The sequence below is a fragment of the Chelmon rostratus genome, chromosome 2 (genome assembly GCF_017976325.1).
Source record: "Chelmon rostratus isolate fCheRos1 chromosome 2, fCheRos1.pri, whole genome shotgun sequence".
In the NCBI taxonomy this organism is placed as follows: domain Eukaryota; kingdom Metazoa; phylum Chordata; class Actinopteri; order Chaetodontiformes; family Chaetodontidae; genus Chelmon; species Chelmon rostratus.
Window position 1 is genome coordinate 29419874 of NC_055659.1, and position 13689 is coordinate 29433562.

Here is a 13689-nt window from a genome sequence, read left to right on the forward strand (position 1 = left end):
CGTCAGTGCCGTCCGTGCTCATACTGAAGAAGAAGACTTATTTTATTGTTGGCTGTTTAGTGTAACTTACAACCATACGTAGCATTGTATGAATTTGCTGTAACAAGTCAAATGCAAATGACATTTCAGCTTCTGCCATGTTTTCCCTTTCTTGAACCCAACTGATAGTTTTAAGAACAATTATTTCTAGCAGAAGCGTGTCGCAGCTTCACAGCTGCTCTTCGTCTTCGTATAGTTTGCTGTCACAGTGGATAAGCAGAGGGACAACGCATGAAAAACGCTAGTCTTGAGACGGAACTGTGCCACATCATGACGCAAATGAAATTGAAGTATCAAGTATTGAGAAAAAAACCTTACTAGGAAACTCAAGAAAATAATTACTTTTTTTCTTACGGCGGACACGCGCCAGTGAACATCGTACGTGCGCGCTTCCGCAAAGCAGTGACAAAGATGGCGGCCCCCGCCGGATCAGGTAAGCCGACAGTTTAGACAGTATCTTTTCGTTGATTTTGCTTGTCATGTACATTTTCCAACATACCATATTAGCTGCACAGTAGCTTTACAATTTCAAAGAGCCCAGCTGCAGTGGGTTTTTATCTGTAACTCTGGGCTCTGTGTGACAGAAGATGCTGTCATTAACGCTGTTAGCTAGCTCGTTGCTCATAGCTAGCTAAGCTGGCCCACAGTCTTTGGGCAACAATCGGCCATCTGCAACAACTTTGATTTACCATTATAAAGCCTGCTGGCCTCAGTAAAGGCTACAATCGGATTAAGTGAACACCACAGATCGCATTTATCAGGAGTATAGATGGGTTACTTTGTTCGGAAGGCGGTGACGCCCGTGACTCGCCTGATGGGAAGATAAGTTGTTAGCTGGCAGCACAGCCCTGTTTAGTCATGACATCCCGGTGGAAATGCGCAAAACAGGCTCGTCAGTAAGAACTGAACCCAAGCTATTTCACTTAAATGGTGTTTGACAACTTGAAAAATAGTCTCACTGCTTATATAATGTGAATCACTGTCATCAACGGCATGTTTTTACATTTTATAGTAATGTAGACAACTCCTTAAACAGCTAGCAATGCAACGTACTTTTTCACCCTTACCGACACCAAAGCTAATAACTTCGCCGGATGGCAGGTAGGACAAACCATTAAAATGGTATCAGTTTGCCGAGAACCCTGCTGTCATGAACGAAGGCTCATTATACACGCTGTTGACGCACTCACAACCATGTGATGGTATACATTCAATAGTATCTAATATTACACCTGTTTGGTCGGTGTAAGCATGTTTGGCCATCAAAGTGATGCAGCTGTCCATAGGTCACCTCGCAGTGGTCTGTGCAGTTGACAGTGAGCACTGCTGACGGTGTCCTACAAGATCTGCAGGCATGATTCAGGTGCTTAGTTTCACGTCTTGCTAACCGAATCACACAACTGTCATAGATAAGTTCTTCCTGTTGAAATGTGCCTACAATGGCAACATGGGTTGTGCTGCATTGAGATAAATTGAACCTTGTTTACAAACTTATAAAAAATTCTTTGACTTCCTTGCTTTTGCAGTTGCATTCACGGTTATTTGCCAGCAATAAACACTATTTTTCTTTCATTATTCAAGAATGAAACATATTCAGACTATTTCTGTGCAGGTATGCTGGAAGCAGCCATACAGGTCTGAAAATCTAACATTGGTTACGCCTTATGTAATTAGCAACCAAACCTGCAGCAGGCCATAAGTCATCAGTTTCAACAGTGGAAACACACACAACATCCAGATGTTTTTGTCCTCGAACATCAAAGAAAATGTAATTCAGCTAACAAAACAGTTAATTATTATACCCAGCTGTGCCATTTTGTTATGATTTGGAGGTTGCCACATAATGCTATGTTGAAGGAATCATTGAGAGATTTTGCACTTTTGAAAATATATATTTTACACTTATATAAGAATGTCAGTTTCCTTTAGCTCAGCCTAGGTTTTGGTTAGCAACTTCTGTTCAGGGAAATGATTGAGTATGATGTAACTGAATTTTCTCCCAGTGTGTGATTGGAACAAAGTCATTTAACTGTCCTTTTTTTCTGCGTGTCTGTGAAGTGGTAGTTCCCCGCAGCTTTCGGCTGCTGGAGGAACTGGAGGAAGGCCAGAAGGGAGGTGGTGATGGTACAGTGAGCTGGGGCCTCACAAATGCCGACGACATGACGCTAACTCACTGGAATGGCATGATCATCGGCCCCGCCAAGGTGAGCCACCCCCAGGGCCTCCAACACTTTGATGCATCATACTGCTCTTCACTTCAGTTGACCAATAGGCTTTCAGCATTGCATTGGATTGAAATATTTGCTTTGAACAAATGTGCTAGTAAGACAAAGGGGGCCGTCTCACACAGTTCAGGATTGTACAAAGTTGAAAAATAGAAACATTGTGTGCAATTTAGATTGTAATAAGCAGAGTCACTCACTCCATCTCACTTCAGGCTAGTACACTAATGGCACATGTTACTTTTGCTGACCTGAATCAACGTCTTGTCTTGTAAGAGAAGAAAATGCCAGTGACATGGTAAACATGTAAACCATCTTTGGTTGTGTGGGTGTGCTGCAGCTCAGATCTAGATTTTTGCAGCCATGGTGAAATAGGTGAGGAGCAGCAGGTGACAGGCACTATTAGCTGTTTGAGTGGACCTCCTACAAGCCATCAAGGTAAACAGCACCTTGTCTCAGTGTGGACACAGCCAGGGTATCTCAGCTGTGTTGAAGTTCAGCACATGAGGGGTGTATTAGGGTTGTCAAACTCGCAAATGCCCAGAGGAATTACATTGCAGCCCGTTTTGTGGTCGACAGGTGCAGCACTCTTGCTCAGTTCTGAAAAACTTTAAAAACTGTTCTCTGCATTAGTCACTTGGACACAAAAAAAGGAAAATTTGGCCCGTAATCAGGTAGTATTTGACTGGAATGTCTCCCATTTGTCTGGGACATTGAAATTTCAGACAAGTGAATGCACTCAGAGGATGGTGTATTTTTGTGTATGCATCTTTTGCAATGTGCAAGAAGATTTGAGGTGCAAGAAGATTTGAGGTGGAAGAGCCAACATTGTGGGTGGTTGTGTTTCCTTTGGTGGCACTTTCATAGTTCTGCTTACCCTCTAGAGAGTTGAGATGATGAAGCACTTCCTTGTGTGGTTTAAGAATTAAAGAGAAGTGCATGCATGCACCAGTTACCTTGCATTTTTGCAACACTTAGCATGGCAGCCTTGTTCCTTTACCACTGTAGTATAGAAACAAATTTACAAGCACATGAAGATAATGGTAGACTGCTTGCAATGGTAGCAAGTTAGGTTGTGAGTCCCCAAGGTGACAAGAGCACTTATGGCTGTTTCCAAAGACCAGCACCTGCTCTTCAATGCCCTCAAGTTTTTCTGTGCAGTGGCTGTCAGATGCTCGTTAAATCGGCCTTCCTGTTCACACAGGTGTTGCAGTGTTCAGTGTTCCCTGTCGCAAACTGACTGAAGAAGGCACACTGTTTCAGCCGTAGGGTTACAGATGTTGTGTGCATACACAGAACAGCACTGAGCTTCTGTAAGCAGCTGCAATCAGAGTCGAGGCTCCACTCAGCTTCATTACGTGTCTGTACATCTCCTCCCTTAACCACGCTTACCACGCATCATATTTCATCATTAATAAGATGTCCTCGCTTTCTGAGCCATTGTTGTTTGTCCTAACCATGTCATGAAATGTGTTAATCCCATGGTCCTCATCAGCAGAGAAACTTTGCTCTGTTATCATGAAACTGTAGATGTTAGGTGATTTTCTGCGATATGGTCCAAAGCTTCTGAACAAGCTAGTATAGGGATGTTGATGTGAAATAGTTCAGTTTTTTCAGACGCAGCAAGGTCAAGAATGCACTGTCAAACTCAATCAACAAATGTGGGTAGTTAATGGCAACAAATTCCTGGAGACCACTCACCATCACATTTCCTTGACTCTCACACTTTGAGCCATCCTGCTGTCCTTTCTTTCTTTGCAGACTGTCTATGATGGCAGGATATACAGTCTGAAAATTGAATGTGGTGCCAGATACCCAGAGCATCCCCCTCTTGTCCGCTTTGTGAACAAGATCAATCTGTCCGGCGTACACAGTTCAAACGGTGTGGTGAGTATCCAAATGTCAGATTCAGGGGATGTATTTCCAAAGTATCTCATCTTACCACTAGGAGTCCTCCTGAATGATTCTAAAAGTTCCTAGCTCAGAGTTTCCTCTTAAAATCTTTCCACAAAGCTGCTGAGAGCTTGTAACTGAAAGAACTCCTGAGCTAAGAGAAGGGGTGGAGCTGACCCTGTTGCTATGTGAAGACCTCATGTTTCATGAATGAACTTTCACACTGTGTCTGTAGTGATGGGTGACAGGTGACCGGTCTGTGTCAGTGAATGTTAAATTAAATATTCATCCCTATTTTTTGATGGGGAGATTCAACATAAAATCCCTATTTTACCAGTAATCAATCAGCTCCATCCATTTGTTTATTGCAGTTGGTCATTATTTCATGTATACTTACTGAACTGTCCAACAATTAGGGTCTGAAGAGAGAATTTTTGGTTTGATAGAGGAGTGAAGAGAACCACTTTCTCTGGTGTTACTGGATTTGCCTTGATTTTGAGTAAGCTGTTTGGAGTTTTATTAACCCCAACAACCAAATTCCTTTCAAAATTTCATTCTGGGTGCATTTTTCCAAAACACTAACACAAGCAGGTGCATTACCTTCAGCAGCTGACTGGTTACAAGCAGGTCTCAGTGACTGGAGAGTCCCCTGGACTCCCTAAAACTGTTCTCAGACTCAGGAGCCAGTTTTAGCCTTGCTTTGTGAATTATTTTTAGACCAAAAGCTTAGTGGTCGTAAATCTAGGACAGGCACGCAAGGCACTTAACCTGACCAGTTAGGACATTTACCCTGTAGAAATCATTTCTTTTACATTTCTACTTGTATTTTGGTTTAAAAAGCTGTTCAAATAAATTAATTACACCCTTTGTATCAACATACTACTTTAGCCTAAAGCTGCATTCTACATATTTAACCTAATTGCCATAAGACATAATGAAAGCCTCTCTCCCCCCTCCTCCTCCCCTTTCAGGTGGACATAAAGGCGGTGGGAGCGCTGTCCAGGTGGAAAAACTCGTACAACATCCGGATGGTGCTGCAGGAGCTTAGACAGCACATGATGATGAAAGAGAACAACAGGCTCTCCCAGCCGCCTGAAGACCAGGTGTACAGCAACTGAGGCCCCTGCTGCTGTCCCCTCCCTATCATCCCCGCACACACACACACACAGACACAGACAGGCATACACGCAAACACCCACATACATAAAATCCTAAACACTTAACACTGACTCTACCACTTTAAAACTACACACCCATCATGTAATCCAAGACTCTCGACTCCCACTTCCTTCCTTGGGAGCCTACCATTGGACAGAGGGAGGGATGTGCAGGTGAACCTGACCTCCCCACCCAGTGCCCAGTCATCCATTAAAGCTCACGTTGCAGACCAGACATTATGAAACAAGAATACTGTACATCTTAACTAATGTTATTTTTTATTATCTTTATTATCTACATCCGGATTGTAAAATAACAAGTGACCTGATTGAGTGTACCAATTCTGTGTGTGTGCACTAGATTCTTCACAAGAGTTGACAGTCCCCGTTCTGGTATTGTGGTGAGGGGTTTTAATCAGCTCAATATACTTCTGTAACCCCGACTGAAATGTTAAAATGTTCAGATCTTCTGTGTGGAAAATAGAACCTCAACATCTTCCAGTATGTTGAAACTGAGGAGAAAGGTACCCCGAACAATGCTTTGCTTGTTCTCTCTGGCCACCTGAGTCTCAAATTCCCCAGCTTCCACAATCCCAACGATGTGAATTTGACGGGCCTTCCTTAAACAAGTGCATGTCCGGCACATGAAAAGAAACTGCTACTAGACATTCAGTGACATATGTATCAACGGGGCACTACTGGCTCATCACTCATGTTTTCAGACTTGTCTTCTGTGTGCCATATGGTTCATAGCGCTTTGTGATAGTGATTGATTATTAGCAGCCAGTGGGAGGGGGGGTAGGGAGGGGGATGGGGGCTACAGGTCCTTGTGCTTTCTCTCTTCAGAGAACATAGTTTGTGTGCTTGGCACCTTTTCAGGATCACCACTGTACTGTGGCCTGTGCAGAGCAGGAGGAGCTGTGATTTTTTTGTTTGCTGTTTTTGGGTCCTTGTTTTGGTTCTTTAGTCTCTGGGCTGACCTGTGCATACTCCACGGATTCGTCTCTGCTCTCATACAGTGAATGCCCACTTAACGCAATGTACGGCTTTGGATGTTTATTTTATAACGGGTTGAATCTAATCAGGGTGATGGTGACCTGTTGCATGGTTTTATTTGAATTAAACGTTATTACTTTTGCACACCTTTGTGTCATGATTCTCTAAGGCAAATTTCAACACTCTTTTCCAGTTATATGGAAACACAACTGCTCTTGAAAACAAACGTGCACAAACCTAAAAGTAATTGGTGACTTCTTACTGTAGACTTATAACTTTAGTCATTTATAAATTAGAAGCAACAAACATTTTAATACCTTGTTTCTTGACTGTTGGTCATTGACTAAAGCGATTTCCATTAAAAATGTACCTTCTCAGTATATTGTTGCCCACTGTCGGCTACTTGCAAGTGTTTGTTTCTGAAAAGCACTTCATAATGGTAACTTAATATGGGAAGTTGTCTTTAATTTAATTTAGCATTTTATATACAGAATGATGAATAAACAAACACAAACCTCAGTGCCCATGATGCTACGATACTCTGTTATGCTAGATAAACAGGAAATAAGGTGTCTGGAAACATAGACGTTCCAGAGAGTGGTGACATTTCTCAAGTGGGCAAAGCTATTCGCAATTATCCACATGCTTCTATGAAGCTTCTATATTAAGCCTACATGTCTTGTACAAGTTTCTGAACTGTATTCATGTTACAAGCCAAAAGTGAGAGAAACCAGAGCACCCAGCAGAATAATACAGTCTCATCCATCACATGTGGAGAGGCATCAATGGTTAAAGTTTTGGAGCGTAGCTGCAGACCAGTGTGTCTGGCATACAGCTCTTATCGTCCGTCTTACTGGGCTGACAACAAGATGTGTCTCTAAGCAAAGCCAGACACAGCAGCCCTATTCAACAGCTGTTCTCACTTCTATTTGCATCTTCTCTGCTGCAGGCAAACAGGACAAAGAGTGGCATGTGACCTGAGCTTGGGGGAGAAAAGATTGGTGAATCAATCACAGTGGGCGATACAGCTGGGTGCCCTTTAGTCCCTCATATACCATACACACGCCCTTAACGACTTCCGAGGAGAAACAATCAGCTAGATGCAATGATCTATGCAACTAAAGAAACACCTGAATGCATAGAGGCAAATTAATTCATCTGACAAAGGATGTTGCCTTATCGATTCGAAAGTGAGTTAAATAGTGTGACTGACTGGCCTTTAAGAATCACATTTAATGACACAGTTGAGCTACACAAGTATCTTAAAAATTGATATGAAGTTGAAATGATCTTTTTACCATTTTCTGTCAGATTGATGAATGGGACCACCTTAGAAGTGAACCCTGTCAGAGTTCCTCAGCCCGTCCCTCTAACAGCCCTAACGTCAGCTCGTCGGCTCGGCCAGCGTGTGGGAGGTATAGGCAAAAATAAATGGACAAGCCCTCAATCACTCTAATCGTATCTGCTGTGATGGACAAGCTCCCCATCAGCCCAATTGCATCAAAGAGTGAAAGAGAAGACAACATGGTGTGCCACTCAATCAGCATAATTGTATGTGAACAATCATCCGGGTCTCTGTGCAAAGAACTAAGAAGCTGATTTCTAAAAGTGAAGCAACCAGTGGCTCAACCACCCAGCTTTTATTGAGTTACATTACAATTTCGGAGCATTCAGAGAGACTCAGTGAGGAATCTATATGAAAATTGTCATTCCACAGAACTGTGCAGGCAACAAAGGAATTATCCACCCAAATTGCTTTAATGCTGTGAAGAATAAGGAGTCCCTCAGTAAGTGTGTACAGATTTAAGTGCAGGCACCGTCCCTCAATACAACATCTAATATGATAATATTCCCTGTGACCTCTTTACACATAATCTGATCTTGTTCCTAAAAGATAAAATCTTGCTCCCTCTGGATAACAACCTGTTTTTCACATACACACATACAGAGATCTTGTTCCCTCAATGTAATGTTAAAACCCTGTTTGCATATATTTATATATGTACACATGCACATGTGCAGGGATCTTGTTCCCACGATTTAATATCTTGTTCCCTCAGGATAACATCTCTTCATGAATACTGTATACATGTATATAGATCTTGTTCCCATGTGATAACTTGTAAGTACAAAATATGGGTCATGTTCCATCCATCAATCCATCAACACATTATCTATACCCGCTTGTTGCTTTTGGGGTTGCAGGGGCTGGAGCCTAAAGGATGAGAGATGGGGTGCACCCCGGACAGGCCATCAGTGTCACTGGCCCAGACATCTTGTTCTCACGTGCTAGAAACTACAGTAATGATTCTATTAACTTGATGTTAGCATGTAATGCTGACAATGCATCCAATATTTCTTGACCAGTGTCTCATGATGGATGTCAGTTTTTTAGTTATTTATTTTCATGAATAACTGGACAATGGCCAAGGCAAATTTTTCTAAGCCACCATCTTGCCCCTGTGTTCAACAGTTCAGTCATTAGTCAGAGAGAAACCCATCATGAAGAGGCAGATGTACCTGTTTTCCCACTTGACCAGAAGTCAATGCAGCCACGAGACAGGTTTCATTCCCTATTTTTTCCCCTCTGCCCTTACCTCCACCTTTGACTGTGAACAGTAAGATCAGATCCATTCTGTAGATGGATGTTTGTGATATCAGCTGAGTGAAGCAGAAGTAGGCAAGGAAGGTTAAGTGAAACTGAACAAGATGATCTGAGGGAGGATTTCTTTCCCCTCCATGCTGTGACAAGTTGCTTGTCATTTTTAGTGAGTGGACCAAACTTGGTGCTGCACTTCTTGTGAGAGCATCTGCTGAATGCCTGAAATGTAGAATTAGTCATAGCTGCATGCCTTCAACATTCCTGATTATCCTGAAAATCTGCGTCCACACACCATCTTGATAATTAACTCCACTGACCGGATTGCACTCCATTTGCTACATTCACATGTAAAGCACAGGGGGAGTATAGACCAGTTGTGGGAGGTGTCAGATGGCCACTGACACACACACTCCCACATCCATTCTCCTGTGCGACCCGGTGTGTGTTCAGCACTGAGCAGAGCAGTGTGGAGGAGCCCATCTGCTCGCAGGGTCAATACCACTTTCTCCCCTCTCTCTCTCTCTCTCTCTCTCTCACACACACACACACACACACAAACACAGACACATGCTGAGTGTGCCAATTAGCTAAATGAGACAGATTTTCCTCAGTGTTGATTTGCATTTTTTATGGTGAACACATGGTTTTAATACCCACAGTACCACAGTATTGGGCCAAAATAAGCCAAGATAACAGTTCTGATGAATATATGGTCACCATTTGTTGTTGAATGCAATATATATAACTCATATGACTCATACTCCTATTTTTAGTTTAGATTAGTTCATTTTTAAGTAAGCATCCATGACTGTTGGGATCTTTGTGTAACTTCACAGTAACTACAGTAACAAGTCTTTCTTACTTTTGATCGCTTTATTGGTTTTATTACAACACGCTCTGAATTTTACACACTTTGAACATGTAACATTAAAGGAAGATACCCTTTACTCACTGGAATATAGCAGAGTGCATCTCAGGCATCTTTAACACTGGTGTAGGTGTGTGTCCTCGCAAATCCTCCAGTAACACCGGTTTAGCTATAAATGGCAGTGACAGGCTGCTAACCCAGCCTAACCTGCTCGGCCGATCATAATGTATACTGCTTTCAGTTTCATCAAGCCTTAACTACTTCCTGTCTGCTGCCCAACATCATTAACAACTAAACTGCTGAGCGGGGGCAAAATGCATTTCATCTTTATCAAGTGCACATGACAGCAAGCACAGACAGGATTACAGGAGCAGAACTAGTCTTAGACCAGGCGGCACAGAGCTGGGAGTGTAATCAGTGCTGTAGCCCATATGAGGACTTGTCACTTCACTGAGTGCTGAGAGCTATTGTAGTTTCATGCCATCTGAAAGGTGGAGTGTTATCAGATGTTCAGACTGACATGTTTATGCAGTCTCAGTGCTCTGTGTAACAGCACACGGTACTTTCTGGTCTGCTGATAAAACCTGTCCAAACCAGTCTCGCGACACAGTGACTGGTGTGTCTGGCACCACAATGAAATTGACTTTTAATACATGTAGTGACAATACACATGTAGCTGACATGTATTTTCCCTTTGAGATAAACAGCAACAACAACAGAAGATCCATCTATGGAAGCCAAGTAGAGCGACAGAAAAAAGCTCAGAGATGAATGTGAACATTAGCTGATTCAGCAGATGTCTTTTTGCATACTGATGCCAGCCTCCATTAGTGTTTGTTGACAGAAGAGATAATGATGTGTTATTATAACAGCAAATATTTCTTATGAGAAGAAAAGAACAAAAAAGTGTCTGAATAATTTTGTCATATGGGATAATATTATGTATCATAATATGTTGTATCATGAAAATGTTCTTGTCTTGCTGCTTGTTGGTCACACTTACCACATATACGCATATAGTCAATATAAAGGCTGATTAAAGGAAACATTACACTGTAAATGTAGGTAAAAATTTAAACGTCCTAGTTTTATATCATGACATTTATATAACCCCATGCTACTTTGGTGTAGGCTATAATTTAATTATTTAGTAAGTAGTTGATCTGCCATCTTTGTGGAAATTTGAATATTGATTGATATTCAAATTGATTGATATTGAATCTATTTACATGTCCTGTTGCAACCTCTTTTAAAAATTCCATTCAATACAACTAATCTGCAACAGCAAATACATCAGGAGAGAAATGCAATGCCGCTGCCATAATGTTCATCACCAACATAATGAGGAAAGGTCTTTAATGAACCACTGGCCAAACTCTCCAATATTAAATCCCTGCATACACTCACCATCCACCCTGAGCTCCTCCATGCAACTTTTGTGTGGCACAAGAATGTGACAGCAACGGCGTATGAATGAAATCTGAAAATCTGCTGGGGAAAATACTGAAGGCACAGTTCACACAGTGTGAACAAGTCAGGATCTCGTGCTCTTGTTTTGGTCTTAAAAATCAGTCCCCCTGCTTTGCTTGGTAGTGTTGCCATTAATAACCTTCCACAGGCTTCCACTCCTTAACAAAATGAGCAATAAACCAGAGTGAGTGTTTGGGAAATGGAGAGTCATCTGAGTGGGGTCACTGGGGCTGTAAATTTCTCTCCCAGTGTGACAGAGCGTCTGCAGCCTCCTGAGGCCTGGCCTGCTTCGGCCTGGCCCAGCGTGGCTCTGCAGTGTGGATGGTTGTAAGGTGACGGAATGTATGCTCCCCCCTTATCCAGCCCTACAACCCTCCACCTCCCCTCCTCACACGCACACTCACCCTCACAACCATTATGAAACCCCAGCAGATGGCCAGGAGACAAAGGGTGTGTGAGAGGCCGCCATCTCCCCTAACACCCCCTCCCCACTCCACTTTTCCTAGTGAGCCCCCCCACACACACACACACAACCACCTTGTCCAACAAGCAGTAAGCTGTCTGTTTCTGTAGCATTACAGCTGGAACCCAGTGAAAGTCCTTTCTCAGCCCCCCGTCAACCCTAACACACACACACACACACACACACACACACACACACACACACTTTCTTGCCACGTGCCTCTCAATTAAGACAAATCGCCAGCGCTTACTCCGTCCCTTGTTCATGCAGATGTGGCGATTTAGCCTTGATTCCTCACTCCTAGCGAAATGAGCTCCTTTAATGTGGAGACATTAGCCTAAATGATTCCTGGTGTCCTTTATCAGGCAAGAGCTCCCATTTGGGGCCCCGCGGCAGGTAATTCTCATTTTGACAGTGCAATTGAACTGGCCAACGCTGAAGGGCTATTTGGCGAAGAGCCATTTAGTGTAAGTGCTCTCAAGGCCGGCGAATGACACTTGTAGAGACAATGTCACCCCCACTGACACCATCAGTTGATTGTGTATTGAACAGAAATGGAGGAGCGATGTAGGCCCCAGGCCAGAAATATGCAGCATTATTGGCAGGGCGAAGTCCAAGGCGAGTGTCCGGGGAAAAAACGAATTCAGGCGGGCTCGGTGGAGGTCTCTGTCAATACCAGGTGCCAAGGACACCAGGACAGGAGGCGATTAACCAGCTTATTTCACTAATGTGTGCTACATGATCATTTCTCACAGACTGCAGCAAAGTACAGACACTTCCTACAGAAACGATCTCGCCACACCAAGACAATGTCCATGTATGGACTGAGATCCTGTAAATGGACACTGGACGAAAAAGATTGACTAGTTTCCCCAAATTTCGAAATAAATAAACAAACTGCAGACGCGATCTGGGTTCAAGCCTGTTTGAGCTCAACAGACGGAAGAAGCTCAATGGGCGAAAGTTTCAGACATCACAGAGGTGAGCAAAGTTACTACAGCTACTTTCATTTTGTTTAGACAAGTATTGAGACCACCACCACATCACACACTTGTTCCGTCAACACAAAGGCTGCAGCATTTCTATAATTCTGCAGTCAAACTTGTGCCATTTGACCATTCATTGGATTTGGATGGAGCTCGGTGGGAACGTTCAGGAGATGTGACAGGATGTGTTTAGTGAGTTCAATCAGGATTGTTCATGGCTCTTCAGATTTAGCTTAACACCTGCCCCAGAGCATGCACGCCTAAACTGGTGAAATTTCAAATCAGTCTGACTCACGGTGTGAGGGGCCGTGGCTTTTCCAACATTGGATTTTTGGGCCTGAATTACAGTGCCATCACCGGGCCGACAGGGTTCATATTTATCGGGAAGCACTTGTACATCATTTCCAGTTTTTTTGCCAAGTTTCATGTGTCTACGTCATTTCAGCTCACAGCACTTTGATAATGATAAATAGGCATAAACACAGTAGTGTTCTGCCTCCTCGGGCCTTGAACCCTTATAAATAAATAACATTCACTTTCTTCTTGTGGTATCTAGCCGTGCAGACAGGTAAGGTTTGACCAAACCTTTGAAATTGTTTCTGACATTTGGAAGTGAGGCTTTCAGCTTTCCTGGTGAAATGTAGGCTAAATGTGAAGAATAAAAAATACAGCTATTGTATTTCCACTTCCATTTTGTTGTTTGATGATGTGTTTTTGTCATAGCTGCCTGGGGAAGAGCAATGACCTGAACCTGTTACCATTGTACTGTATTTCATACATGTCTTATCCTCTTCGATCTTCATCATTTTGCTCTAAATGAACTTTTATTAATGTGGTCATACTGCATTTCTATTTTCTGCAAGCAAGGAGCATCTCATCTCATGACTCCCAGACTATTTTTTCCTCTTATCTCAGAGAGGTGACATACTGCTATTTCCAGCTGCCACATTGGACTTTAATGGCTACTGGTCATGTGTAAAAGCAGGTCTCAAT

The 13689-nt window shown here is 42.8% G+C and overlaps 1 protein-coding gene across 2 annotated transcripts; it reads left to right on the top strand.

Annotated features, from left to right (window-relative positions):
* The first annotated feature begins 293 nt into the window (after positions 1 to 293).
* ube2v1 (ubiquitin-conjugating enzyme E2 variant 1) lies at positions 294 to 6451 on the top strand. 2 transcript variants are annotated; one of them, XM_041957136.1, is made up of 4 exons: positions 294 to 472; positions 2098 to 2243; positions 4023 to 4148; positions 5126 to 6451. In XM_041957136.1, the coding sequence occupies exons 1-4, from the start codon at positions 451 to 453 to the stop codon at positions 5270 to 5272; spliced, it is 441 nt and encodes a 146-aa protein (XP_041813070.1). In that variant the 5' UTR covers positions 294 to 450; the 3' UTR covers positions 5273 to 6451. The 2 variants fall into 2 exon arrangements, with proteins under 2 accessions (XP_041813070.1, XP_041813075.1); XM_041957141.1 differs by lacking the exon at positions 294 to 472 and adding an exon at positions 1119 to 1140.
* The last annotated feature ends 7238 nt before the right edge of the window (positions 6452 to 13689 follow it).